At 46.0% G+C, this 27,195-nt stretch overlaps 1 protein-coding gene across 1 annotated transcript; it reads right to left on the reverse strand.

Annotated features, from left to right (window-relative positions):
* Positions 1-551: 551 nt before the first annotated feature.
* On the reverse strand, positions 552-27,122 carry POLR1B (RNA polymerase I subunit B). Its single transcript, XM_033100971.1, has 15 exons — positions 26,826-27,122; positions 25,704-25,871; positions 25,320-25,466; positions 24,066-24,198; positions 23,414-23,550; positions 22,393-22,616; positions 21,142-21,313; positions 19,584-19,755; positions 18,821-19,102; positions 17,674-17,807; positions 14,048-14,218; positions 13,513-13,669; positions 4,649-4,845; positions 4,005-4,258; positions 552-3,495 (listed from the first exon to the last, which is right to left on the reverse strand). Exons 1-15 carry the CDS (start codon positions 27,000-27,002, stop codon positions 2,613-2,615), a joined length of 3,408 nt encoding a protein of 1,135 aa, XP_032956862.1. The 5' UTR covers positions 27,003-27,122; the 3' UTR covers positions 552-2,612.
* Positions 27,123-27,195: the final 73 nt, after the last annotated feature.

Raw genomic sequence — 27,195 nt, forward strand, 5'->3', positions numbered from 1 at the left:
AACAGCATGAAAAAATCTTTGGGCTGGTGAAGAGTTCTTAGACATGATACGAGAAGCACGATCCACCAACAAACAAAAACTGGGCTTCATCAATTATTCTGCTTTGCGAAACACCTGGAAGATGAAAAGATAAGGTATGCACCAGGAGAAAAGATTTGCAAAATGCTTGCGTTTATATTCTAGATACAAAGACCTCGTGTCTACAGTATAAAATGCAGTCTCAAAATTGTACAGGGAGACAGACAATCCACTTAGAAATGAGCAAAGGACAAGAGCAGACACTTCACTGAGCAGGTGCAGACAAGCCCAGGAAACGTGCAATGTTGTCAGGCCTCAGGGGCGTGGGTTAAAACTATGAGACGTCACTGCACACTCATCAGTGGTGAAAACGAAACAGGAGCATCACTGGGTGCGGGCCAGGATGTGGACGAGCATTCACTCACCCGCTGCTGCTGGGGACACGGCACGGCACGGCTACTTTGGAAAAGTCTGGCAGTTTCTTGGACATTTGTCCCAGAGAAATGGAAATGTGCGTTCACACAAAAACTACATGAATGTTCAGAGTGGCTTTATTTGTGACCACCCCCAGTGGCGAACAACCAGGACGTGCTCCTACAGGAGGCTGGTTAACACTGTCATACCCACCTGGAGGACACACAAGCAGCAAAAAGGAACAAATGACCGATACACGAAATGACCGGGATGCACCCCGGAGAATGACAGCAAGTGGGAAAAACCAACCTCAGAGGTCACAAACTGATTGTGTTTGCAAAATGTTCTTGAAAGAATGAAACCATAGCAATGGAGGGCAGACTCGTGGTTGCCAGAGGTTAAAGACGGGGGCACACGGCAGCCTGTGGGATGGAGCTGTTCTGTCTTGTTTGTCGCATCAATCTGCACGTGACAACAGTGAACAGAACCACACACACACACAGTGCATGCGAAACTGGTGAAACAGGACCAGCTCTGTGACTTGACCCAGTATCAGTCTTAGTTGTGAATCTGTAATTTAAATCAAAGCTAAAATTTTTTACTTTACCATTTTTACTGCTGCTAAAAAAACCTGGAGGGACTTGAACAGACGATGTCAGTGGTGGGATGGAGGCAGGCAGACTGGGGCAGTACCAGCTGCGATGATAATGGGGACGGGGTGGGGGGAGTCAGCTGAGAGTCAAGATGGCTCTCGTTTTTTTCAACAGTTTGATGAAGCCAAGCCAGAATGTACCATGAATGGATAATTTCTCTCAGTTTAGCCCGATATGCCTTATTAGTGGAAGACACCTAAAGCCATACTCAGAAAAGAACAATCTTAGGGAACTTTATTTTTTAAAGTGTGTTTTTCCAGTACCCATAAGCTCCAAGTCAAGTAGTTATTTCAATCTAGTTGTGGAGGGCGCAGCTCACACTGGCCCATGTGGGGATCGAACTGGCAACCCTGGTGCTACGAGCATGGCTCTCTAACCAACTGAGCTAACCAGCCTCCCCCTTAGGAAAGTTTTAACGAAAAGCACTTTACACTTGCACAAGCATACACAACGCTAGTATTGCCAGCGCTGTAAAACAGGCAAGAACGGGACAGCCCAAATACCCATCACTGGGCCAAGACAATGGAACGCACACAGAGGGCACTGCCACCCACTGGGTTTTTGAGACTGTATGAAGAATGTAAAGTACCTCAACACACTTTTAACAGTCCACGTTGATGTGACATTTTGGCTATGCCACATTAAATAAAACAGAACATTAACATTATTTCTAAGATACGGAAACAACTGAAATGTTCATTAAGAGGTGAATGGATAAAAAACGTGCTAGTACATACACACAGCGGATTCCTGAGCCTAAAACGGAGATCCTGCCATCTGCAGCCACTGGTGGGCTGAGGACATCCTGCTGACTGAAACGAGCCAGTCACAGAGCATGTACAAATGTCAAACTCACAGAAACAGAGTGGAATGGTGGGTGCCAGGGACAGAGGGACCTGCTGATATAGGACGAGTGTCTGCAGACTGGCCTGCAGCATTGCACCTGTGACAGTGCTGCACTGTTCACCCCAAAGGCAGATGGCAAGGTCAGGGTCCCCCCACCACACACATACCTCCCCCAACACAACCCAAAGGGGCACAGGAGGCTCTCGGAGGTATTTATCACCCAACCGTGAACTGTGTGCAGTTAAGTACTTGCAGTGTTTCCTAACAATTACACTTCAGTAAGGCTGTTGGAAAACATTTCTGCCTCTTGCTTTTACTTTAATGCGGACATAAGAAAACAAGAGTTGCACACGTGGCTTGTGAGACGTTTGTACTGGACCGCGCCACTCTACATGGATAGTAAATGGTGGCCACCACCTGTTGAAAGCGGCATACCAACTTCCATGCATACCCTTCTGTCACTGCACCATTTTTTAAGGGGACACCCGTGAGTTTGCGGATAAATACAGCGCAAATCAACTTCAGGACTAACTACATTGAAACCTTGAGTTCTTGGCTGTCAGGTCTTGGTTGTGGGCTCTAGAAACCTTGAAAACAGTGCAGAGTAACTGGTCACACTGCCACTGAGCTAGTCACATTCTGTACTCTGGCAACTCTCCTGACCCAGAAGGCCACGTGGAGTTAAATGACATCCAGTTTCACTTTGATGTTCATAGCTGCCAGTTCTGCCACAAAGTACCGGAAAACGTAAGGCACAGAGACAGTGTCGATGGTGTCACTGCGATGGCACACAGTGCAGCTGTACTTCCTGTTGCGCATGGCCGACCACGACGGCGGTGGCTTCTCCAACAGCGGAGACAGCAAGCTGCCACATGTCACGCACACGTGTGCCACTGAGCGGTCGGAGCAGTTGAAGAGGCGGTCATGGAGGAGGAAGGATGCCCCGTGGGCCAGCAGCGCATCCCGCTCCATCTCCCCAAAGCGGACCCCGCCCTGCACATTCCTGCCCCCGACAGGCTGGTTAGTGAGCCTGTCCCGGGCACCGGTGGTCCTGACCTGGAACTTGTCCGAGACCATGTGACGCAGGCGCTGGTAGTACACCACACCGACGAAGATGTCTGCGTCCAGCTCCATCCCGCTGACGCCGCTGTACAGTCTCTCGGTGCCGTGGAAATCGTAGCCCGCGGCCCGCAGCATGTCCCCAAAGTGCTGTAGGGCTGACCTGTCCTCCGAGAAGGTGAAGGGCGTGGCGTCATGGCAGAGGCCGTGCAGCGCTGCTGACTTGCCCGCCATGCTCTCGATCAGCATGCCGATGGTCATGCGTGATGGGAAGCCATGAGGGTTGAAGAGAATGTCAGGGACCATGCCACTCTCGCTGAAGGGCATGTCCTCGGCCGGCCACAGCCTGCTCAGGATGCCCTTCTGCCCATGGCGGCTGGCGAACTTGTCCCCGATGGTGGGGTTCCGGGGGACCCTCATTGTGATGCACACACACTTGAACTTCCCACTTCCGGTGTCATTACCACACACTTTGATGTTATCCACGATGCAGTCTTCTTTACTCCTAGGAAACGTTACAGAAGGTCAAGCTGTTTGTGCAAACTTGCAGACATGTACGTTTGACTGATACAATCAGGGCTTCACAAGGACGTTTGCAAAGTGTTCTCCAGCCCAAACAGCAGGCCCACTGGAAGCATCTACGAATGGGGCTGGTTCTGTCCCCACAGAGCTCTGATCCCCTGAACAGCTATGAGGGAACTACTCTAAAGACTTGCCGCTGAAACCAACCTTATAGGTGACACAGGCACCTGTAAACACTTTTATTTTCCTAAGAGGCACAACAAACCTGACATCTTGGCTAGCAGACATTGCTAACAACACGCATGAGAGAAGATCAAGTTTGAACTACAGTTTTAAAATGAACCAGGTCTCTCATCAACATGACACCAACCAGAAGAAAAGCACAGGTGGCCTGACACACAGGCCTTTGTCTCACTTACAAAATGGCCATTCCGTCATGACAGAGTGTCACCGACCAGTGCCCCGCTCAGAGCCCTCGGCGCGCTGTCTCACCTGTGGAACACCACCGTGCTCTCCCCTGTGTGCAGGTTCAGGTAGCTGTAATACGGGTCTCCGTACTGCAGTCGAGCCCCGACAAAGGGCAGCCCGTCAGTGTCCAGCTTCTGTGCAGTCCGCGGGTCGCCAGGCTTGACCCCAAACACCAGACTATCATCCCCTTGCTTGACTTTTTCAGACAGATCTATGAACTCGGACTTGTAGACGCTGCCATGGGCAAAGCCTCGTTCCCAAGAGGCCTTATTCACAATCTATGAGGTCACAAAACCATCAATTTAAGGAAATGTAGCCAAGTGACAATTTCAAAATAAAATTGGTCAGAATCGTGCTCAGTGTAGTCCAACTGGCATGCAATTAAAATTGTCCATTTTCCCATCACTTATGTGAACTCCCTTACAAATGGCCTAAACCCTAATCGTGCACCGACACAAAGGGCAACACCAAAGGGCACCTCACATTCTCACAGCATCTGCGGAACCACACATGGAATGTGCGTGCGTATTTGGATGCTTGTGACTGTTCCCGGCTGCCACTCCACTCCAGCTGGGAATTAACCATCTAACAGCACTCACGCCAAACACCGGGCGCGGTGGACACAGGGATGGCCCTTCAGTGAGTGCACCTCACTCAATGAAACTCACCATGGCGTCTTCCATGTCGTAGCCGGTGTAGGAAATAACGGCAACAATGGCGTTGGTCCCAATGGGGTAATTGTCCATGTCATAGTGGTCATACATGCACGGCCTCACTAAAGGGCTCTGTGGGGTCTGCAGGCGGTACAGCTTGTTGTCGGACCGGTCCCGGTAGGTGAGAAGCGGGAAGCCCATAGTCTGCTTGCCTGCAAATGGAAAATTCCTGAGCATCTCGTTTCTCCCCGATTATGGCGGTGACAGATAGAATTGGGAACAACTCAGTATTTGTCACGGGATGGACAAATCATCTTGGTTATGCTTATGGTGTGACAATGAAGTGGACCTGCCCAGATCAACATAACCAGACCAAGAAAACAGTGCCGAGATGGAAATGGACACAGGTATCAGCATGATACTGTGCGTACATTTGGAACACATCCCAAACATTTCTAAACCAGTTTATGGACACATGAGAAATGTGATAAAAGAGAAACGGGATATAAAGGATACAGGATAGTACTGGGTGGGGGTTGGGGGGGGGAGAAGGGATGAAAGGTGATAGTAACTGATCTAATTACTGTCTCACACACACACACACACAATCCCTGAGGGCACTGGACAGAACCTGGAGAGGCATTCACACTAACAGATGAATTTTCAATCAGTTTTTAATTGTTTTTGGTCTGATGGCCGAGTCAGTGCCGTGGCTACAACTTAAGACAGGAAATCAGTCTTATGAAGAACCAAGGCACAGAGTTCAGAGAATGACAGCAACTGAAAAGGGGTGTTTCAGAAGGGAGAGTCTCAAATTCTGTACATGAACTGAGCCCAGATCTTTGGTGACATCTGAATGATACACACATGGGACATTTCCCAGTGGTCCCGACCATGCTTCAGCTGCCATGTCCAGCTATGTTATCTGCCAGTTAAATCTAAAAACCAATCCTCTTCAGAGGAATACAACAGAATCCACAGCCTTTAAAACATATATTCATAATGTCTATGGTATGACCCAGGATTACTAGACGTACAAGGTTACAGAAGGTTATCACCCACACTCAAGAAAAAAAGCAGTCGATGAGACATCCTGATGACCCAGACGTTGGAAGTAGCACACAATGATTTTAAAGCACCTCTTGTATAACTCTGCTCAAAAATGTAAAGGAAACTATGTTCACAATGAAGATAAGAATCTCAGAGAAAATAAAAACTATAAAAAAAAAAAAGAAATTCTAGGCTGAAAAATGAAGTATTTGAACAGAACACGAAAGACTAAACGTGGTGACAGATCAATAAAAATGATCCAATCTGAAGAGAAACAGTAAGATGGGAAAAAGAGAACAGAAACCGAGTGGCGCACAGGACATCAAAGGTTTAATGTACATGATGCATAACTGAAATCTAAGGAGAGGGAGAAAGAGTGGGACGGAAACATTATTTTTAGAAATAAAATGGCAGAAAACAACAAATTTTATTAAAAACCCCTCTTTAAAACAGATTTAGGGTGGCCAGCAAACCCCAAGCAAGACAAATACAAAGAACACCAGAGTCAATCTGCTATGCACCAAGAATAAAGAGAAAACCCAGAGACGTCATCAAAATGGCAGCGTGAGATGAGCCTCTGGAAATCTCACGTGCAATTTACAACAAATTGAATAACTATAACTCTACAAAGGACTCCCTGCACAGCAGGCAGGCAAGATGAAGAGGTCCACTGAATTCACCTAAAGGTGGGCAAATTTCACGACCAGGGGAGGAGGAAAGGGAGAAGTGCAGAGACGGAGCACCGCAGGCGCAGGACGCAGACCTAGCTCAGTGCTCTGAGCTCGCTGCACCCCGGAATTACCACAGCTGTGGGAGAGGGAAGAACTCGGACTGCTAGGGCTCCATTTATGGCCCACAGGGCTGAGGGGACAGCATATAACACGGGTGAACCCAATGCTCATGGCAGAAACCTTGGAGAAAAGGCTGAGGAAAGAAGGCTGAAAAAGGTGACTTAAGCCCTCACTGCCGAGCAGAGAACGGAAGCTTAGGCTCTGAGACTAGCCGTCCCCTCCCTACCCTCCCAAAGCTCGCCCCTTCCCCACCTGCCCAGTGCTAGAAGCGGAACAGTAGTAGTGTCAGATCAAAAGAACAGAATATTTGCAGTTCTGAGAACTGTGGTCTGCAGACACAGATCTGCAGCCCAACTAGTTCTGGCAAAGGGGAGGGAGCTGTGGCAGTAGGACCGGCTGTGATGGTGGTCGCCACCATTGCTCTGGGCCAATTCTCACAACTAACCCCGCCCATGTCTCCACCTATCACCTATCTGGCTGGATCCCTGCAGGAGTAAACAGAACTGCTGAAGCACACGGGCTCTGAATCTGGTGCAGGAAGAGCTCTGGAACTTCAAAAGCTCTCCGCATCCCCACACGGACGTGGCGCCCTATGACCCAGGTGAATTGTTAACAGAGGAGAAGCCCACTTTCCAGGGAATACCCCCATTGTGTGAGAATCTGGAATAGTGCAGAGAAAACATAACACTACAGTGTGAGAGCAAAAAAAGGCTGCAGTCGGAGAGAAAATAAAACATTCTACCAACACGTACTGGAAAACAAAAGAAAGACCTTTTCCTATCAACCTGTTGCAGAACCCACGCCTGTAGATGTCTAGGAAGAGAAATAATAAATCATTAATTGCCATGAATAACCAAGGCAACAAGACAGCTCAGAAAGAAAGTGAAAAGTCTCCAGAAAATGAACTTAAAGATACGGAAATATGTGACTTAAATGACAGAGAATTCAAGATTGCAGTTCTGAAAAAACTCAACGAGATGCAAGAAAACAAAGAAAGGCAGTTTAATGAACTCAGAAACACAATCAAAGAACAACATGAACATTTTACTAAAGAGATTGAAATTTTTAAAAAGAACCAAAAAGAATTTCTGGAGATTAAGAACTCAATAGAAGAAATGAAGAATGAAATAGCCAGCTTAGGTAGTAGAGTTGACCAGATGGAGGAAAAAATCAGTGACATCGAAGATAGAAACCTGGAAATGACACGGCTGGAAGAAGAAAGAGACTTGAGACTTAAAAGAAATGAAAAAACTGTATAAGAATTTTCTGACTCCATCAGAAAGAGCAATATAATAATAATGGGCATACCAGAAGGAGAAAAAAGAGAGAAGGGAACAGAGAGCATATTCTAACAAATAGTCGAAGAGAACTTCCCAAACTTGTGGAAAGAACTGGATCCTCGAATCCAAAAAGCAAATAGAACACCTAATTACCTCAACCCCCAACAGGCCTTCTCTAAGGCCTGTGAAGCTGTCAAAAACCAATAACAAAGAAAGAATCCTCAAGGCAGCCAGGGAAAAGAGGACGGTAACCTACAAAGGAAAGGCCATTAGATTATCATCAGATTTCTCAGCAGATACTCTACAAGCCAGGAGGGAGTGGAACCAAATATTCAAACTATTGAAAGAGAAATTATTAGCCAAGAATAATATACCCAGCAAAGATATCCTTTAGGTATGAAGGAGGAATAAAGACCTTTCCAGACATACAGAAGCTGAATTTTCTAATACACGACCTGCACTACAAGAAATACTAAAGGAGGCTATTCAACCACCACCAACAGGGACAATTTGTGGCAACCAAAACATAAAAAGAGGGAGAGTAAAGGCCTGAACTGGAATATGGGGATGGAGAAAGTAAGCATGCTGAAGAAAATGCAATACTCTAAATATCAAACTTTCTTTTACATAAACTTAGGGGTAACCACTCAAAAAAAAAAATCCAGAACTGAAATATATACTGTAATAAAAGAAGAAACAAAGGGAAACATCATAGAATACCACCACACAGAAATAATAGACAACAAAAAGGCAAAGAAACAATGGAGACACTGTCTTACCAGAAAACTAAAGACAGAATAATAGGAAATCCTCACGTATCAATAACCCAAAATGTAAATGAACTGAAGTCACCAATCAAAAGGCACAGAGTAGCAGACTGGACCAAAAAACTAAACCCAACCATATGCTGTCTCCAAGAGACACATCTCAGCTACAAGGGAAAACATAGACTCAAAGTAAAAGGGTGGAAATTGACACTGCAAGCAAAGGGTACCCAGAGAAAATCATGGTGTAGCTATACTGGTATGAGATGAAACAGACTTCAGGATGAAACTGGTAACAAGAGACAAAGATGAACATTTCTAATGGTAAAGGGGACTATACAACAAGAAAACGTAACAGTCATTAATATTTATGCCCCCAATCAGGGAGCCCCGAAATATACCAAGCAACTACTAACAGAACTAAAGGGAGAAATTGACCAAAACATAATTATACTAGGGGTCCTAAATACGTCATTGACAGCTATGGACAGATCATCCAAACAGAAAATAAATAATTAAATAGTGGCCCTAAATGACACATTAGATGAAATGGACATAATTGACATTTATAGAGCACTTCATTCTAAAACATCAGACTATATGTTTTTTTCTAGTGTGCATGGAACATTCTCAAGGATAGACCATATACTGGGACAGAAAACTAACCTCAGCAAATTTAAAACCACGGAACTCATACCAAGCATATTCTTTGATCACAAGGCTTTGAAATTGGGTATCAACTGCAAAAAGAAAGCAGGAAAAACCACAAACACATGGAGATTAAACAACACACTTTTAAAGAAAGACTGGGTCAAAGAAGAAATTAGAGGAGAGATCAAAAGATACATAGAAACAAATGAGAATGAAAATACATCCTACCAAAATTTTTGGGATGCAGCGAAAGCAGTTTTAAGAGGGAGATTTATATCATTACAGGCCTATCTCAAGAAACAAGAAAAATCCGAAATAAAAAACCTCATGTTACACCTTAAAGAACTAGACAAAGAACAAATGAAACCCAAGGTCAGCAGAAGAAAGGAAATAATAAAAATCAGAGCAGAACTAAATGAAATAAGTGAACAAAAAGACAACAGAAAAAACTAATGTGACAAAGAGCTGGTTCTTTGAAAAGATTAACAAAATTGACAAACCCTTGGCTAGGCTCACTAAGATAAAAAAGAGAGAAGACACTAACAAAATGAGAAATGAAAAAGGGGAAGTTATCACGGATGCCACAGAAATACAAAGGATCATCCAAGAATACTGTGAAGGACTACATGCCACCAAATTCAATAACCTAGAAGAAACAGACAAGTTCTTAGAAACATATAGCCTTCCTAGGCTGAACCATGAAGAACTGGAAAATCTAAACAGACCGATCACCAGTAACGAAATTGAATCAGTCATCCAAAACCTTCCCAAAAGGAAAAATCCGGGACCAGATAGCTTCACTAGTGAATTCTACCAAACCTTCAAAGAGGATCTAATACCAATCCTGCTCAAACTCTTCCAAAAAAATTGAAGAAGAGACAGTACTCCCTAACTCATTTTATGAGGCCAACATTACCCGGTACCAAAACCTGGTAAGGACAACACAAAAAAAGAGAACTACAGACCAATATCTCTGATGAATACAGATGCAAAAATCCTAAACAAATTTCTAGCAAATTGAATGCAACAATGCATTAAAAAGATTATTCATCACGACCGAGTGGGGTTCATCCCAGGGGCACAAGGATGGTTCAACATACGCAAATCCATCAATGTGATACACCACATAAACAAAATAAAGGACAAAAATCATATCATTATATCAATTGATGCAGAAAAAGCATTTGACAAGACACAACATCCATTTATGATTAAAACACTTAATAAAATCGGTATAGAAGGAAAATACCTTAACATAATAAAGGCCATATATGACAAACCCTCTACTAATCTCATAATTAACGGTGAAAAACTGAAGCCCTTTGCCCTATGTTCAGGAACACGACAGGGCTGTCCCCTGTCACCTCTGATTTTCATCATAGTGTTGCAAGTCCTCGCCAGAGCAATCAGGCAAGAAAAAGAAATAAAACTCATCCAAATTGGGAATGAAGAAGTTAAATTGTCACTCTTTGCAGATGACATGCTGCTGTATATAGAAAACCCTAAAGACTGCACCAAAAAGCTATTAGAAACAATAAACGAATACAGTAAAATTGCCGGCTACAAAATCAACGTACAAAAGTCCATTGCATTCCTATATACTAACAATGAAATCTCAGAAAAACAAATAAAAGAAACAATTCCTTTTGCAATTGCAGCAAAAAGAATAAAATACCTAGGAATAAACTTAACCAAGGATGTGAAAGACCTATATGCTGAAAACTACAAGACATTTTTAAAAGAAACTGAAGACGACACAAAGAAATGGAAAGATATTCCATGCTCATGGATTGGAAGAATCAACATAGTTAAAATGGCCATATTACTCAAAGCAATATACAGATTTAATGCAATCCCCGTCAAAATCTCAATGGTATTTTTTAAAGAAATAGAACAAAAAAATCATCAGATTTGTTTGGAACCACAAAAGACCCCGAATAGCCAAAGCCATCTTAAGAAAAAAGAACAATGCTGGAGGTATCACACTCCCTGACTTTAGCTTCTACTACAGGGCTACAATAATCAAAACAGCATGGTATTGGCAGAGAAACAGACATGTAGACCAATGGAATAGAACTGAGAACTCAGAAATAAAACCACATATGTATGGACAGATAATTTTTGACAAAGAAGCCAAAAACATAAAATGGAGAAAAGAGAGCCTCTTTAATAAATGGTGCTGGCAGAATTGGAAAGCCATGTGCAAAAGAATGAAACTGGACTATCTGTCACCATGTACTAAAATTAATTCAAAATGGATCAAAGCATAAGACCTGAAACAATAAACTGCATAGAAGGAAACACAGGTACTAAACTTATGGACCTTGGGTTCAAAGAGCGTTTTTTGAATTTGAAGGCAAAGGAAGTAACAGCTAAAACAAATGAATGGGACTATATCAAACTTAAAAGCTTCTGCACAGCAAAAGAAACCATCGACAAAGAGGCAACTAACCGAATGGGAGAAAATTTTTGCACACAGTGCCTCTGATATGGGGCTAATATCCAAAATATACAAGGAACTCATGAAACTCAACAACAAAAAGACAAACAACCCAATTGAAAAATGGGCAGACAACCTGAAGAGACATTTCTCCAAAGAGGACATACAAATGGCAAATAGACATATGAAAAAATGCTCAACATCACTCATCATCAGAGAAAAGCAAATAAAAACCACAATGAGATATCACCTCACCCCAGTTAGAACGGCTATCATTAACAAGACAAAGTAACAAGTGTTGGAGAGGCTGTGGAGAAAAAGGAACCCTCATACACTGTCGGTGGGAATGCAGACTGGTGCAGCCGCTATGGAAGGCAGTGTGGAGGTTCCTCAAAAAATTACAAATAGAATTACCATGTGACCCAGCAATCCCTCTCCTGGGTATCTACCCAAAAAATCTCAAAACATTTATCCATAAAGACAGGTGTGCTCCAATGTTCATTGCAGCTTTATTTACGGTGGCCAAGACATGGAAACAACCAAAGAGTCCTTTGATAGATGAATGGATAAAGAAGTTGTGGTATATATACACAGTGGCATACTATTCAGCGGTAAGAAAAGATGAAATAGGACCATTTGTGACAACATGGATGGATCTTGAGATTATAATGCTAAGCGAAATAAATCAGGCAGAAAACGCAGAGAACCATATGATTTCACTGATGTGTGGTATATAAACTAAAAACAAGAAAAGAACTAGACAAACAAATGAGAAACAAAACGCATAGACAATGGTTTGGTGGTTACCAGAGGGTAAGGTGGGAGGGGGGTGGTGGATGAGGGTAAAGGGGATCAAATATATGGTGATGGAAGGAGAACTGACTCTGGGTGGTGAACACACAATGGGATTTATAGATGATGTAATACAGAATTGTACACCTGAAATATATGTAACTTTACTAACAATTGTCACCCCAATAAACTTTAATTAAAAAAAAAAGAATAAAGAGAAAATCTTAAGGACAGAGAGAAAATATGTTACTACAGGGGAGCCACCCTATAACCGCTGGACTTGCAGTTAGAAATGAGAGACCCAGAAGGGACAGCTAACATCTTTAAGTACCAGAAAAAAACCTGTCCAATCAGAATTGTAAATCCAGTTGCTTCAAGTGAAGAGGAAATAGGTATTTGAGAGACACAAAAACTCAGAGAATATGTAGCCAGCAATCTGCAACTGTAACAAACGCTAAGGGAAGTGCCCCCCCCCCCCGAAGGGGACTCACACCCCGTGAAAACAGGACATTCAGGAAGGAATGACAGCACTGGCGTGACCGGGACACGGGTGTTTGTAGTCATCAGAAGTGGAACCACAGGTCTCAAACCAAACCAAATCACTGAGGTTTGTACAAAATAAATTACTTTTCTTCAACAATGTCAATGTCCAGAGAAACAAAGCGAGGCCAAAGGTCTGTTCAAAGGAGACTAAAGAGATGTAACAACTAAACACAGTGTGTGATCTCAGACTAGGTGCTCCACACACAAAATTGCCACAAGCCTTGTTTTTGGTACAACCGATCAAAAGTTGAATAAGGACTATAAAATAATTTACAGCATCAATGTTAAGTTTCTTGATTTTAATAACTGTCCTTCGTTAGACAAATGACTATCCTTGTTAGGAAACACACACTGAAGTATTTAGGGGTAACGGGCACCATGCCAGTAATTTACCTTCAAATGCCAAACAGTTGTGACAAATAGGGCAAAATATTATCAGAATCAGGCAAAGGGTTTACGGGAGTTCTTTGTACCAGTCTTGCAACTTTTCTGAGTTTGAAGTGGTTTTCGAGACAAACAGTGAGAAGCATCTGTGTCCCGTAGGTGACCGCCACCCATGCCCCCTCACCCATCTGGCACTGGTACATGTTCCGCGGACTCTGATTGTGATCCGAGAAGGGGATGAAGTTGGCCACCACACTCAGCAGGCTGTGTGGGAAGAGCTCCTGGTGCGTGGTCACTCCGGCCGTGACTTCATCCTCAAAGACGGCGATGTTCATGAAGATCTGGGGGATAGTGGGGGATGGGGGGCGTCAAGGCTGCTGTCCGGGTTCAGAGCGGGGTTTGCAGGGACCGTAGGCCTTAATACGCCATCCCACAAGCCCCCTGGACCATGTGTGAAGGGGACGGGAAGGAGCGCGCTTTAAGCAGTTGCACAGGCCCCCCCCCACCCCCCGTTTTGCAGGGACTATGAGTGAGCCTGGGTGGGCAGGTGGGGCGGGCAGGGAACCCTCCGGCTCCTGTGCTAGTGCCAGGACCCCAGTCTCAGTGACTGAAGGGAGCTTTGGCTTTCTTTTGGATGCGGTCGCTCTTACACGATATTCCCACCTTACAAAAGCAACAGCGAGAAATGTGCGGATGTCACATATGACCCAGCAGCGTACCTGCTCCATGGTCCCAATCAGCTCCTCTCTGCCCAACTCCACGTTCTGCACAGGCCGCACCAGCCTGCAGGGAGTGGTGAAAAGGAACAGTCCTGGGTACAAACTCGGTTTTCCTGTCATGGGGACAAGGGCCACCTCCATCCAGGGAGCAATTCTTTTTTCTCTCAACACCTGTTTCCAACAACAAGCGAGTTTAGAGCAGAGCAGTGATGGTTCTGTCCCCCGCCACCCAGGAGGCAGGCAGAGAGATGGAGATGAAAAGCAGCATCTTAGGAAATTAATTATGCAGGGAACAAAGAGGGTGCTCTGCCAGGCTCATTGCCCCCTAGAATGCCACTCGCGCCAAATGCAGAGCGGGCAGAAGCCCTGCTTTTTTGGCGGCTCAGCCGCACTGCCAGGCAAACCAGTTGTGAGTGACTGAGACTGTGGAAAAGGTACCAGGAAGGTACATGGACACATCTAAATGACATTCTGCTCTCTGATGTCTTAATATACTGGGTTACTGGTTGTATTTTAAAATGTATTTAATGAAAAGACCCTTCTACCTGGTAATTAAAACACAAAACAAGTAACAAAATCTATATATCAGATCTTATGGAGATTCACAAACACATTATCAATAAAAGTGAAGAATGAATATAAATGAATTCTTAAATCAAAAAAAAAAATCTTAAATCAAAAGTTAAAAAAGGAATAAAATAACCTCTCAAAAAAGCACAGGAAAAGAAATTGTAATATCAGGGTGGATGGTTGGCTCAGTTGGTTAGAGCTCAGCGCTCATAACACCAATGTCGCCGGCTCGAATTCCACATGGAACAGTGAGCTGCGCCCTCCACAACTAGATTGAAAACGACTTGACTTGGAGCTGATGGGTCCTGGAAAAACACAGTTTCTCAGTATTCCCCAGTAAAAAAAAAAAAAAAGAAATTGTAATATAGATAAAACCTGAAATTAATGAGGCAGAGTACAGAAAGACGTTCAAATTAATAAATCAAAATTCTTGGTTCTATAAAAAAAAACACAACACAAAACCCAACAAACCAATACTTAACCCAATCAAGAGAAAAAAAGGGAGAGGGAAGGCCGACAAATATACTAACGACAAGGGGGAGGAAAACATTGAAACAAAATTGTAAACGCATGGGCTTATTTTGCATACCTCCAAGAAAACAAGATGAAATGGATAACATGGAGGCCACCACAACAGATGTCAACAGAGGTAGAAAGCTTAAAGAAGACCAACTTGCATACTAGAAGTAAAGGTGTCAGGAAAGCGCCCCCCTCCCTCAAAGCCCGAGGGATGATCTCATAGGAATGCTTGAGGCCCAGCAACCAGATGGCCCGACCTCCAAACTGCCCCAGAGCTCTGAAAACTAAGGAAACTTCTCATTCTTGTTATAAAATGGAGACTCACGAATGGAAATTATAAAAATCTTAATAAATTATTGATATTTAAGAAAGTATCAGTATTTCTTAAATGAAGAGAAGAACACACCATGACCAAGTGGGACTCGTTCCAGGTATTTCAGACTCACTATCCATCGCTGTTAGTAGAGAGCAAACATATCAGGGAACGAGTTAATATAATACACCTAATTTGTCTAAGGGAAAGACCTTACAATTTCCCCCCAAAGATGTCAAAGAATTAAATACAGAATTACCAGATGACTACAATTACACCCCCAGGTGTACACCCCAAAGAACCACCACCACGGACTCTAACAGAAATCTGCACACCCATGTGCACAGCAGCGTGATTCACAACAGCCTAAAGGTGGCAACAACCCAAGTGTCATTGATGGATGACAGATCAACACAAGGTGGTTGGTGGACTATTTACTCAGCTGAAAAGGAAGGACATTCTGATATGTGGTACCAATATGGATGAACTTTGAAAACATTCTGCTAAGTGAAATAAGCCAGATGCATACGGAAAAACAGTATAATTGATTCCACCTAGACGAGGGCCTAGTAAAGTCAAAATCATGGAAAGAAAGTAGAAGGAGGTGACTGGGAGTTGGGGGCGGGGGGGGCTTCCACTGCATGGGCACAGTGCTTCAGTGTGGGATGATGGAAAGTTCGGAGCATGGATGCACAGCAATGTGTGCTTAATGCTGCCAAACCATACACTTGAAAATGGTGAAAATGGTAAATTCTGTTACGTATGTTTCCAAATAAACCCCACAGAACCAGAAGAGGGTCCAATCTAATGCAAGCATCAAAATAAAAACAGTAACAGAAGACTCAAGAAATAAACCCAGCATCTATGAATCTCTGCTGATGCAAAGAAGTTAACAAATGAACGAAAGGAAAGCTCTCCTTTACAGAGTGGCAACTAACAAAGAGAAGAAATGAGGGCATTAGAAAGCAACCATCTGCAACCATCACAGTCATAATGAACTCAGCAAAGACCATCGATGGAACAGTAATAATTCCGCAGAGAACTCATCAGCCAGTGGGTAAGGTCAGGTCTGAGGAGAAAAAGGCCTTCCCCACAGCTGCCCAGTGTGGCTCCAGGAATCACTTATCAGAGAGAACAGTAACACTGCAGTGGATTAACCTAAAGAACACAGGGTTGACGTGATCAATAGCACCACCACCCATCACGTGACAAGCCAACATCATGTGCCTCTGAAACGAGATCCTAAATGTCACAAGGAAGCGACACACAAATGTAAACTAAGGGACAGTCTACATAGCAACTAAAAGAAGCCAAGACATGAAAGGCTAAGGAACCGTTCCAGATTCCAGCAGACTAGAGACACAAGTACAGGTAACACTGGATCCCAGACTGGGGCCCAGACCAGGAAGGCCATTACTGAGACAGCTGGGGCAATCTCAGAACCAGCTGTGGACCCTGCCAACCCACCCTGCCCTGGTTTTGGTAAGTGTACTGTCACTGGGGAGAAAAAGTCCCCATTAGAAAAACACACTGGAACTTCAGGGAGAGGGGACATGTCTGCACACTACCCTGAAATAGCACAGAAGGAAATATAAGCACGTTTGTCTATAGAGCACATGAATGAGAACGGTGGGTCTGGCAATGGCATGTACAGTTCTCTACGTTGTCCAAATATCCGTTCTTTAAGTGTAATTACATCAAAGTAAGTTTTTTAGGTTTTTTTCAAAACTGAAAAAACCCAAACGAAATGCAACAGAAGAGCGCATGAACTGCCGTCCATCCTGCCACCGCAGAGCCGGGCTTCTAGAGGCCAGATTGCTGAGTGGAGGCTTGGAAGAGCGTCTGCTGGACAATCAGAAAGTGTATTTCCAAGACTACAGGGCATGGCTTACACCGTGCATGTCTTTGCTATTGTATTACTTGAAATATGAAGTTCATGTTTTAAGGGCCCTTACGTGCCACCAGTATTTACAAAGAAGTTAAAATTGTTAGATTAACAGTCTAGGGCCTCACTGAAACTACCCAAAAAAGTTGTACAAGTCAAATATCTGTCACTGACCCCAGGACAAGCAAGACTGCCACCAGAGGGAATGTAAGGTACGTTCAGAATCAGCGTCTGAACACCAGGCCCGACCACCCTAGATGGTCCGGGGCTACCTGAGCAGCTAGAGGAGGACTGAAACCCAAGACCAAGGAGCACAAAGATCCACAAACTCAAGGTCACCTTGAAATGCCGGAGAGAAGCCGCGACGCCGGGGGCAAGCTCCTTGTCTACCCAGCCCACCATGACGCCATCCAGCAGGACAGGGAAGCACTCGGTGTACGGCTGGTGTGGAGCTCCATCGACTGGCGTGACCCCTGGGGAATGACAGACCGGGTTATCACATCCGGATGCCTTTCCAAGATTGGACAGTCCGTCCGGATGGCTGCACCGTCACTGCAGACACCCAGTGATCTTGTTCCTGAAGCAGAATGGCCGCTCAGCGTCAGCATTCCTCCATGTCATCCATCAACCCAGACCTTCCGCAGTGCCACGTCCTTCCCATCTCTCCTTCTGCAGCCAGACACACTGTCCACCTCTCTGTATTCCCCCCTCCTTTCTAGCATTTCCTACACTTGGACATTTTAATCACTGGTGGCAAAGACAATTCTTGTCCCTGTAGAGAGAGAACCTACAATTACAGTGATCGTAGCCCATGAATCTCGAGTAGTTGGGAATCCCCTTCCCTGGGGCTCCTTCTCAAAGGCCTGGCTCTCCTTGGCAGAATTACTCTTAGGCAGGGCCTTCGTGACTCTTGACCCAATGGCCTCTGGCTCGAGAATACCTACCACCTGAGTCCTGGGAGCAGGTTTCAGCGTGGAGACCCCTCCACAGACCACGCCTATCTCCAGATCACAACTGAGACCCCGAGGACCGGAAGACTGGAAAGGGCAACATGATGAGTGACTGTGAACCCAAACCCAGTACCACACCTGAAGGCCAGCAAGCAAGACAGTCTAGTCCGCCAGTAAAGGCAGAGAGCAGCTGCCAGGCCCCCTGGCTCTGCGGACTTCAGGGTACAGAATGGACAACCTCCTTTTTAACTGCTTCCTGCTCAGTGACGCAGCGGTCGGACCAGCAGGTACAGTCCAGTGACGCCAACATCACTTCTGGCATTAAATGCTGCTGTAATTTAAATGCTTCAACCTCCTTTTGTTTTTTAACGAATGAAACAACATGAATTTCTGTTCCACTCATTTGGGAAGCATGCACCTGACCTTCTGTGGAGAAGCCCAGGAGTGGCCCAACTCCTGCACAGAAGTGACCCAGTCCCTGTGGGAATTCTCACAGCATCTGCCGTGCAAACACACACACCCCACGCACCACGCACCGAGGTTGCAGAGCAAAGCTGGGATGGACGCCGTGTACACAAACTGCGTGACCACCTCACATACGGCCGTTAGATGGTTCATCAGGCCGCAGGGCTCCCCGTCAGGGGTGTGCACAGGGCACAGGAAGCCCCAGGACTCCGGCAGCAGCCTGCGCACTGTGGTGGTCCTCATCTTGGCGAAGTCGGCCCCTCTGTGCACGCAGCGGAAATGGGAGAGGTAGCGGACGAAGTTCAGCTTGTCTGCCACAACACAAAGTCCAGAGTCTTGCAGGAAGCCAAGACCTTGATAAAACAAAAGTCATTCAAAAACAGACTGCACTTAAAAAGCCTCCAGATTTCACAACCCGTCTCAGCCTAGCTGGTCGCCTAGCTTTTCTACGAGCACCTCCACAGTAGGGACACCATAGATGATCACACAGCAGCAAGTGCTCAGAGGGGTTCATCAGAGGGGCTGGCGAACACACAGGCAGCTGTCAGTCCTAAAACAATCTGCACATTATTTATCATGTTAAAAAACGCAGGCTTCTGGGCCCTCACTGCCACTCTTAAAAGTGCTCCAGCCCATTCTGATACAGAGGCTTAGGGACGAAGGGCAAGAACCCTCCCAACCACCTGTCCAGGTGACCCTCCCTGAGAGATCTGAGCCGTCTTTAATTTTTTAAGAGGCATAAGAAATGTACTTGATCATCAGAATTAGACTTAAGCTACACAGGCACCTAGTCAAAAGCCCCGCACTGACATGAAGCCCACTGTTCGGTTTCACCTGTTTTAGACCGCAGGTTCCCAGTAGCAAGAAGATACTCAAATGGTTTTGTAAGGTCTGTTCCCAGATTAAAAATCTTCATCAAGTTTTCAGTATTTATGGACACATTGGTCTTCTGAGCCTTCTTGTCTAAAGCTATCTTAATAGATACTAACCACGCCTCCATTTTTTCCTGAAATAAGAAAAAAATTTAAGTTATGTTTACTTGAAATTACCAATAACAGAAAACTTCCGCCTCATTTCAATTTTTATCAAGGAAATTCTAGGCTGCTGAAAATTTTCAATCTAATTTTATGGACAGAGCAGACAGACACAAGTTTTTACAGTTCAGTAAGAATTTAAGAATAACTGACTCGACGAGGAATCAGGAGATTTGTAAGATTAAATCATTTTAAGGGATCATCATAATATAAAATGCCACCAAATCAACTTACTTATGAATCGTTCTTGTGTCACGCACACTGTCCACATTCTGCACACTCACACCGTCACATGCACACTTACAGACACTCCCACGGCTCCAGTAACTGACAGTGAGGACTGGAGTGTTGTCATTCTCTCACACACACACTCTCTCACACAACCCCCTCCCCCACGTTGCTGTCACACACAGTCTCACACATACCCACATCTCTGGTCACTGACAGTACTGCAGCGTTGCTGTCTCTCTCTCTCTCTCTCACACACACCCCCTACACACACACCCCACGCGCGGCTCTGGTCACTGACAGTAGTACCGGAGTGTTGCTGTCACCTCCCCCGACAGTCACACTCATATACACCTTCACTCACACCGCCAGCTTGGTCACTGACAGTGAGCTCCGAGCGCTGAGGTTAACACTGAATTAGCTCCGAGGCTACACACAGGGTTAGTTCCCGCAAGTCTGAGGTCACAGCATTCTCATCAACTGACACACAAGCTTGTTCTGTGTGTTTCTGTGGAAAGACCCCTGCGGACTCAGCACCACTGCACGCACAGCCAGCAGCTGTCCTGGTGCCCGAGCAGCGTCAGCCGACGTTGAGAGTTCTCGGCCTCCGTGCACTGAGGAGCCTCACCAGCACTCCAGCACAGAGCCCGCAGGCCGTAAGCAGCAAAGTCACCAACACAGAGCACAGATGTGAGCAACACAGAACCAAACGGACCCTCATCACAGTATGAGAACTGGAACGAGAAGGCAGAGCGTCGCCTCCCAGACCTCAACCGGGAGCACGGACACCAGGGGACCAATGAGTCACCACCCTTTGCATGTCTGCGAAGGACCACGAAAGCACTGTGAGAACTGACACTGGGGTACAAGGACAGGGCAGCAAGGGGGTGGATGTGGACACACGGGCTCTACTCTGCAGAGCACAACCGTGTGCAAGGCATGTGTAGAGGCCACTTAGACTTAACCACCACTGTTATGAGCAAGAGTAGGTCCCTTAGTGTTAGGTAAACAAACAAACTAAAGTAGAGCAAAGAGCTGCAGTAAACTGCCCAGAGAAACGGCAGAAGATGGCCAGTGGGGGCCGTCACCCCGCTGCACAGGTCAACGGCCGGTGAGGGCAGGGCACCCACCTTCAGAAACATGAGGAAGAGCTGCCCGGGTGTGAGCACTTCCTGGTTCACCAAACTGTCAGGGTTGTCCTCTATGCACTCTCCTTTGGCCAAAGCGAAGAGCTTCCGGGTCATGAGACAGAGCACGTAAAACTTTTCAGTATTGGATTTCAGGTGGATACAGACGCACTGGCTGTCAAAATAGAAAGAAGCTGAAGACGATTCAGTTGCCACTACTGGACACCCCACTAACCAATTCATGTTTACTTCAAAGTCCTTGCTCGTTTTCAAAACATCACTTTTTACTTTACAGGCAGTATCAACAGCAAAACAGAATATGTTCCCCAGGTCCGGAGCTGTGCTGGCCAACATGGTAGCGACAAGCCACATGAGCTGCTTAAATTTCTGTTACAGCTGACCCTTGAACAACACAGGGGTTGGGGCACCGACCCCTGCACAGTTGAAACCTGTAACTTTTGACTCCCCAAAAATTCAACTTTGGAGGGGACTGTTTCCAGGACCCCCATGGATACCAAAACCCGCAGGTGACCAAGTCTCTTCTACAAATGTCGTAGAACAATGCATCAGGTCAGCCCTCTGCACCCACAGATCTCCCGACTGAGGACCGAAAATGCTGTTTTCAATCCACAGCTGGTTGTGAAACCTGGGGTACAGAGTACGTTTGTTGAAAAAGAAATCCACATGTAAGTGGACCCGCACAGTTTGAACCTGTGTTATCTGAGGGTCACGTGTAATTTTAAAAGTGGAATGCCATCAAGATTTCAGCCTCTCAGCTGCACCACCCACGCAAGTGCTCAGCACAGCCCATGGCTGGTGCTGGTCTAGAGCAGGGCCCCCTCAACAGTCCCCATGGTGACGAGACAGCCCTTCCCTCGGGGGACGAAGTGGACACGTGCCTGCAACTTTCAAATGGTCAGAAGGACAAACATCTACCTAAGTGCAGAAAAGTAAAGCAAATGTAGTAAAAATGCTTACACCTTGTGAACGTTAAGTGTCCAATGTACTACTTTTGCAGCAATTCTGGAGGTTTGAAGTTATTTCAAAATAAAAGCTAGACAGTACAAAAAATAAAATACACCCTCAAACGAGAGGGCGGTGAGGATGGCCACCGAAATGAAGCAGCCCCTGCTTTGCCAGACGGATTCTACCTCCAGGTCCATCCTGATTCTGATGGCTCAGGAGGCCCCACTACATCAACACCAAGCACCAGTGACCCCCACCCCAGGAAACCTGAGGCTGAAGCACACGCACTTAAACAGGAACTCCGCAGCTTGCTCATTTGGACACCACTCAGGAAGACTGAGTTTCACTCGGAAGCGTTCACCCAGATAGTGAAGAACCTGTTTTTGGGTGGCACAACCCTCGTCCACCACAATCCTTAGCATCTGAGAAACGGAGTTCCTAAAGAAAGAGTCGTCCTCTTTTCCTTTGATGAGCTCCTGAAAAATCTGATAATCGGAAAAGCCAACAAGTGCCTGGAATACAAGAAAAGTTTTCTTTTAATTGCAAATAATGACAATCATCCAATTCATTAACAATTCTCTCTTATTTTTTTAATACCCAAGAAACATTAGCACTCCATTATCATTAAATCCAACGTTCTAGGGGCGGCCGGATGGCTCAGTTGGTCAGAGCACAAGCTCTGAACAACAGGGTTGCCGGTTCGATTCCCACATGGGCCAGTGAGCTGCGCCCTCCACAACTAGATCGAAGGACAACGACTTGGAGTTTATGGGCTCTGGAGAAACACACTGTTCCCCAATGTTCCCCAATAAAATTAAAAAAATCCAACACTCCAGAATAAGGGCATCGCTCGTAAGGCAGACACCACCAGCACGACCGTGGGCCTCGCCTCCTGGAAGTCTCAGCCTGTAATGTCCTCCCTGAACCAGGGCTTCCCCTCGTTGGGCCAGCTAACTCTGGAGAAGACAGAAAGGCCCAGCGGGGGGACCTGATGCCTCTTGCCCACAGCCCGCTCTCACTAGCCGCTCTCACCGTGGAAGGGGGCCCTGCAGCCCAGTCGGGCCTTCTACATGACTGCAGCCCCGACAACTCTTGTGACCTCTGGAGGCCCCAGCCAGAACTGCGCAAATTCCTGTCCACAGGAACTGGGACACAGAAACGCTCACCGATGTGTTTTACACCACCAAACACCAAGGTAATGTGTTATGCAGTAGGTAACTGACACAGCATGAACTCTGCAAAGGAGAACCTGTCCATTCTGCACAAGAAACCACTGCATCACTAAAGAAATACATTCAGCAAGTCCCACCTTCAGTGCAAATCCCAAAGGAAGAAAAAACAGCTCTTTCCGGTAAATGAAGTTCAACATCACCGTGCCATTTTCCAAGTAGTGAAGGTTCATGTTGACGGCGGAATGTTCTTCCCTCACACAGTGCATTGACACTCCTGTGGGAACAAAGCCAGGAGCTCAGGAACCCAAAGCTGCTTCAATCATTGTTTTTTCCTGAATTATTTTTACCCTTAGAAATAATTAGAGCCAAATTGCTGTTTAGCCAAGACTGGCAACCAAAAATGCCTCCAAACCTTGCCAAGTGTCCCCTGGGGTGCAAAATCGCCCTTGAACAAAGGCCAGGTGGCTATCAACCAGAGAGCCGAGGGGAGGGGCGAGCCATGGAACCTGGACCAGGTTCTGGGGCCACACGCCCCTCTAGCCGAGTCAGGCCAGCCTCCAGTTTCTGACACAGTAACATAAATACATGTGTTCTTTCAGTTTAAAAGGAATGGAGCAGTACAAAAGGTGGGTTTCCTACCATGAAATCTCAACACAGACAAGCTTGATAGAAAAACAAAAATGTATATATATGAGAGAAAAACGTCAATGATTTTAGACGCATCTCCTTTAAAAAAATAATGGCTTAAGACTTTTCTATAAGAATGTTCCAAGAATCACTGCAGCTTACCGTACTGGGTATAGCCAGGTCCCCTGGATCTCCATTTGGGTCTCACCGTAGCAATGGGGAAATTTCTCCGAGGCATGATCAACATTCTGACGACCTTTTCGATGCCATTGACTATAAAATAGCCTCCCATTTCCTGCCAAAGAGACGACTTATCATGTTAAACAAAGATATGTCACTAACTTAAATGGGACACCAACTAACTGCAAACATCAAAGTCACTCCCACAGATGCGGTGTAATGTGCTGAGAGGGGCATACAGGTGACAGAGCCATGGGTCCCTGGGAAACTGTCAGTGTGTGAACTAAATCTTCTCAAGCACACAAAAAAGGTGCAGGGGCCTGGGAGGAAAGTATGGAAGGAAATCAAAGTACTTTCTCTACCAGACAGTCCTGACTTAACTTGCCTTTCTGTCCCCTAAAATGACTTCAGTTTTCAAATGACATTAAAACAAATAAAAAACGGTAACCATTTCGTTTCCAGATGAGTATGGTCCCAAACAAGGTAAAAAACTGCTGACTGTATGAAAGCTCTGGAAACCAGAAATTCAGACTATAGGAAAACATTTTTAATCGCTCCAATCAATATCACATTTCTGTAATAAACAGCTCCTATACTGATTGCCTACCATGAAGCAGGCATGCCATGCTAGTACACTGTGTTGTCATAATATGTCATTCTCACAACAACGAGTGGGGTAGCTACTGTGCCCGTTTTCAGCAGAGGAAACAGGCTCAGGAGACTGAACTGTCCAAAGCCACACGACTGGTAAGTGGAGCAGCTGAGTGTCAAACCCAGATGTGACAGTACAGCCCTCTTCCCACTGATAACACAGCTCTCCATGAAGGCACTCTGCATGTCTTGGTTACTGCAAAGCCATCTCACACAGCTAAAAGAAATGCCAAAGGGAAGGCATCTCAAGCATTTAATATGCTCAAAGAATCTTACTGTTGGCGAAGCAGACATTTTAGACAATAGTTTTGTGGATTAAGATGGCTTAAAAAATAAGTATGTCTCCAAATGGGTACCATTCAGAAAACTGGGGAAACTATCAATTCTCCCCGTAATACCCTCTACTGCATAGCCACTTTTTCACACTGTCTCATTTGAGACTCATCATGAACCATACACAATATCAGACAAGACATTAATGCCCCATTTTGCCTTTGCAGAAATGAAGCAGAGAAAGAAAAACTGGGTCCACACTCAGACCCCCGCCATCGCCACCTGGCTGCCCAGTGCCCGGAATGCGCTCACCTCTGGTTCCTCATGGTGTTCAATGAGGGCTTTGGGCGGAAGGCCGTACAAATTGCACAGCTTGGACTTCACCATGATGGGAACATAGCCAAGAAACTGCTTGATGACTCCTCTTGAGACTCCATTCACTGCCCAGCTGATATCGGCCTAAATGAAAACAATGACTTGAGAAAAAAGAAAATATTGGGATCTGCAAGAACAAATGAGCATTTTAAAAGAGGGAGGAGACCACAGATTAAATGATTTTATGCTTTTAGACTTAAAAGCTGGGATTTCTTGGATGATGGTACCAAGAAAGCAGAATTCTGGTTACACTTTATTGGGCACCAGCCTTATTCTCAGACATGTACAGCATGCGAGTCACACACTGTCACTTGCACTCACTGTCAACTTTCCCCGGTAGGTACTCCTCCGGCCTCGGCATTCTGCTGGATAAACGTTGAGCTCTTTGCAGATGCTTCCCTTGGGGACTGTGGGAGGACTGATGACAGCATCCACGACAGTGAGAGACACACGCTCCTCTTTGAAAGCAAATTCAAATGGAGGTACAGCCTGAAATGCAATTCACGCTATTAACTGCTTGCATGGCCAAGGCCCTCTTTCACTAAGACCCTTCTAAATCCCATGCATTTTCTACAAAACTATAATGCTAATGTGACACATCTAGATGACAGTGAAAACTACTTCCAGTCTACTCACACCCTCACTACGTACCTAAAACTAGAAGGCATTAACTCCAATATTTGAGTGTCTGCCACGTGTCAGATTCCTAGAAGGTCCTAGGAACGTATGTACACAGAACAAAGCTGTTCTCTGACCAAAGAGCCTGCCTACTCTCTTCTTACTTTGCATCCTCTATAAGCACAGCAAGACTAATGGGACTGCTGCCAAGGATATGGAAGCACCTCCTGATCCAGGACCAGACACTAATGCGATTCTTTATGCTGATATTTGTACAGTTCATCCAACTGTGGCCTCATACTGAGGCCAGAGTCATACAAAGAGGACGGTGGTCACCATCGTGGTTCTTCCCCTTACCCAGCTGCTGCTTTTCTGTACCACTCCCTGGGGGAAGCTTTGCTGTTCCACTGAGGAAAGGGCACCACTGAGCTCTCTTAGCATGTTAACCATGGACAACCAACTGTGGTTGAGAAGCACAGCCCAGGCGGACCACCTCCCCACTCTCTCAGCACCCAGAAACTGCTCTGCAAAATGCTACGGTTCCCAATCCCATATAAATCCACGAATCACGAATGCATCTTCCCCTGGTCGACTGGAGCCCAAGCCCCGCGCTGAGCCTGGCATAATCACGGAGCACCACCATTTGGGATTATACTGTGACCTCTCAGCCAACTCTCTGGGCCCTGTAGCCCGCCTCCTGGGTCTCCCCTTCCCTTTCTCCTCCCACCACGTCCGCCTCCGGCCTCGCAGGGCCCCTTTGCTCCGCCTGCCCGAGCGGCGCCAGCGAGCGCGGAGCTGGGAGGGCTCCTGAGGCGCCGCACTCACCTGCACCGCGTGGCCGAGCCCCTCGCGCACCGCGTAGTTGAAGGACTCGACGTGCGCCTGCGTCAGTTCCTGCAGCGCCGGCTTCTGCTGCTCCGGCGGGACCCCGTAAGAGGGGTCCGTCAAGTGCTTGAGGCTGGGCTCGCGGGGCAGGCCCCGCCACCGGCTGCCAGGATCCATGCGGCACCTGCACGCCTGCCTCCAGCCACTCTCCGAAGCACCGGAAGGAAGCACGGTGCCCACGGCCTCCTGGGAAATGTAGCTCTTCTACTTCCGCCGGAAATCTGCCCGTCCTTTACATAGGGCCGACTTGGAAGCGAAACCGTGGTGTGAAGGGGCCGGTGTACAACTGTACCGAGACGGTACGCTCCCG

The sequence above is a fragment of the Rhinolophus ferrumequinum genome (assembly GCF_004115265.2).
Source record: "Rhinolophus ferrumequinum isolate MPI-CBG mRhiFer1 chromosome 13 unlocalized genomic scaffold, mRhiFer1_v1.p Super_scaffold_3, whole genome shotgun sequence".
Lineage (NCBI taxonomy): Eukaryota > Metazoa > Chordata > Mammalia > Chiroptera > Rhinolophidae > Rhinolophus > Rhinolophus ferrumequinum.

Coding starts and splice junctions, on each gene's coding strand:
- POLR1B (XM_033100971.1), bottom strand. CDS start 27,002: ATGGATCCTGGCAGCCGGTGGCGGGGCCTGCCCCGCGAGCCCAGCCTC. Junction 25,872..26,825: donor GGCTCGGCCACGCGGTGCAG/GTGAGTGCGGCG, acceptor ATTGCATTTCAG/GCTGTACCTCCATTTGAATT. Junction 3,496..4,004: donor AGCACGGTGGTGTTCCACAG/GTGAGACAGCGC, acceptor AACGTTTCCTAG/GAGTAAAGAAGACTGCATCG.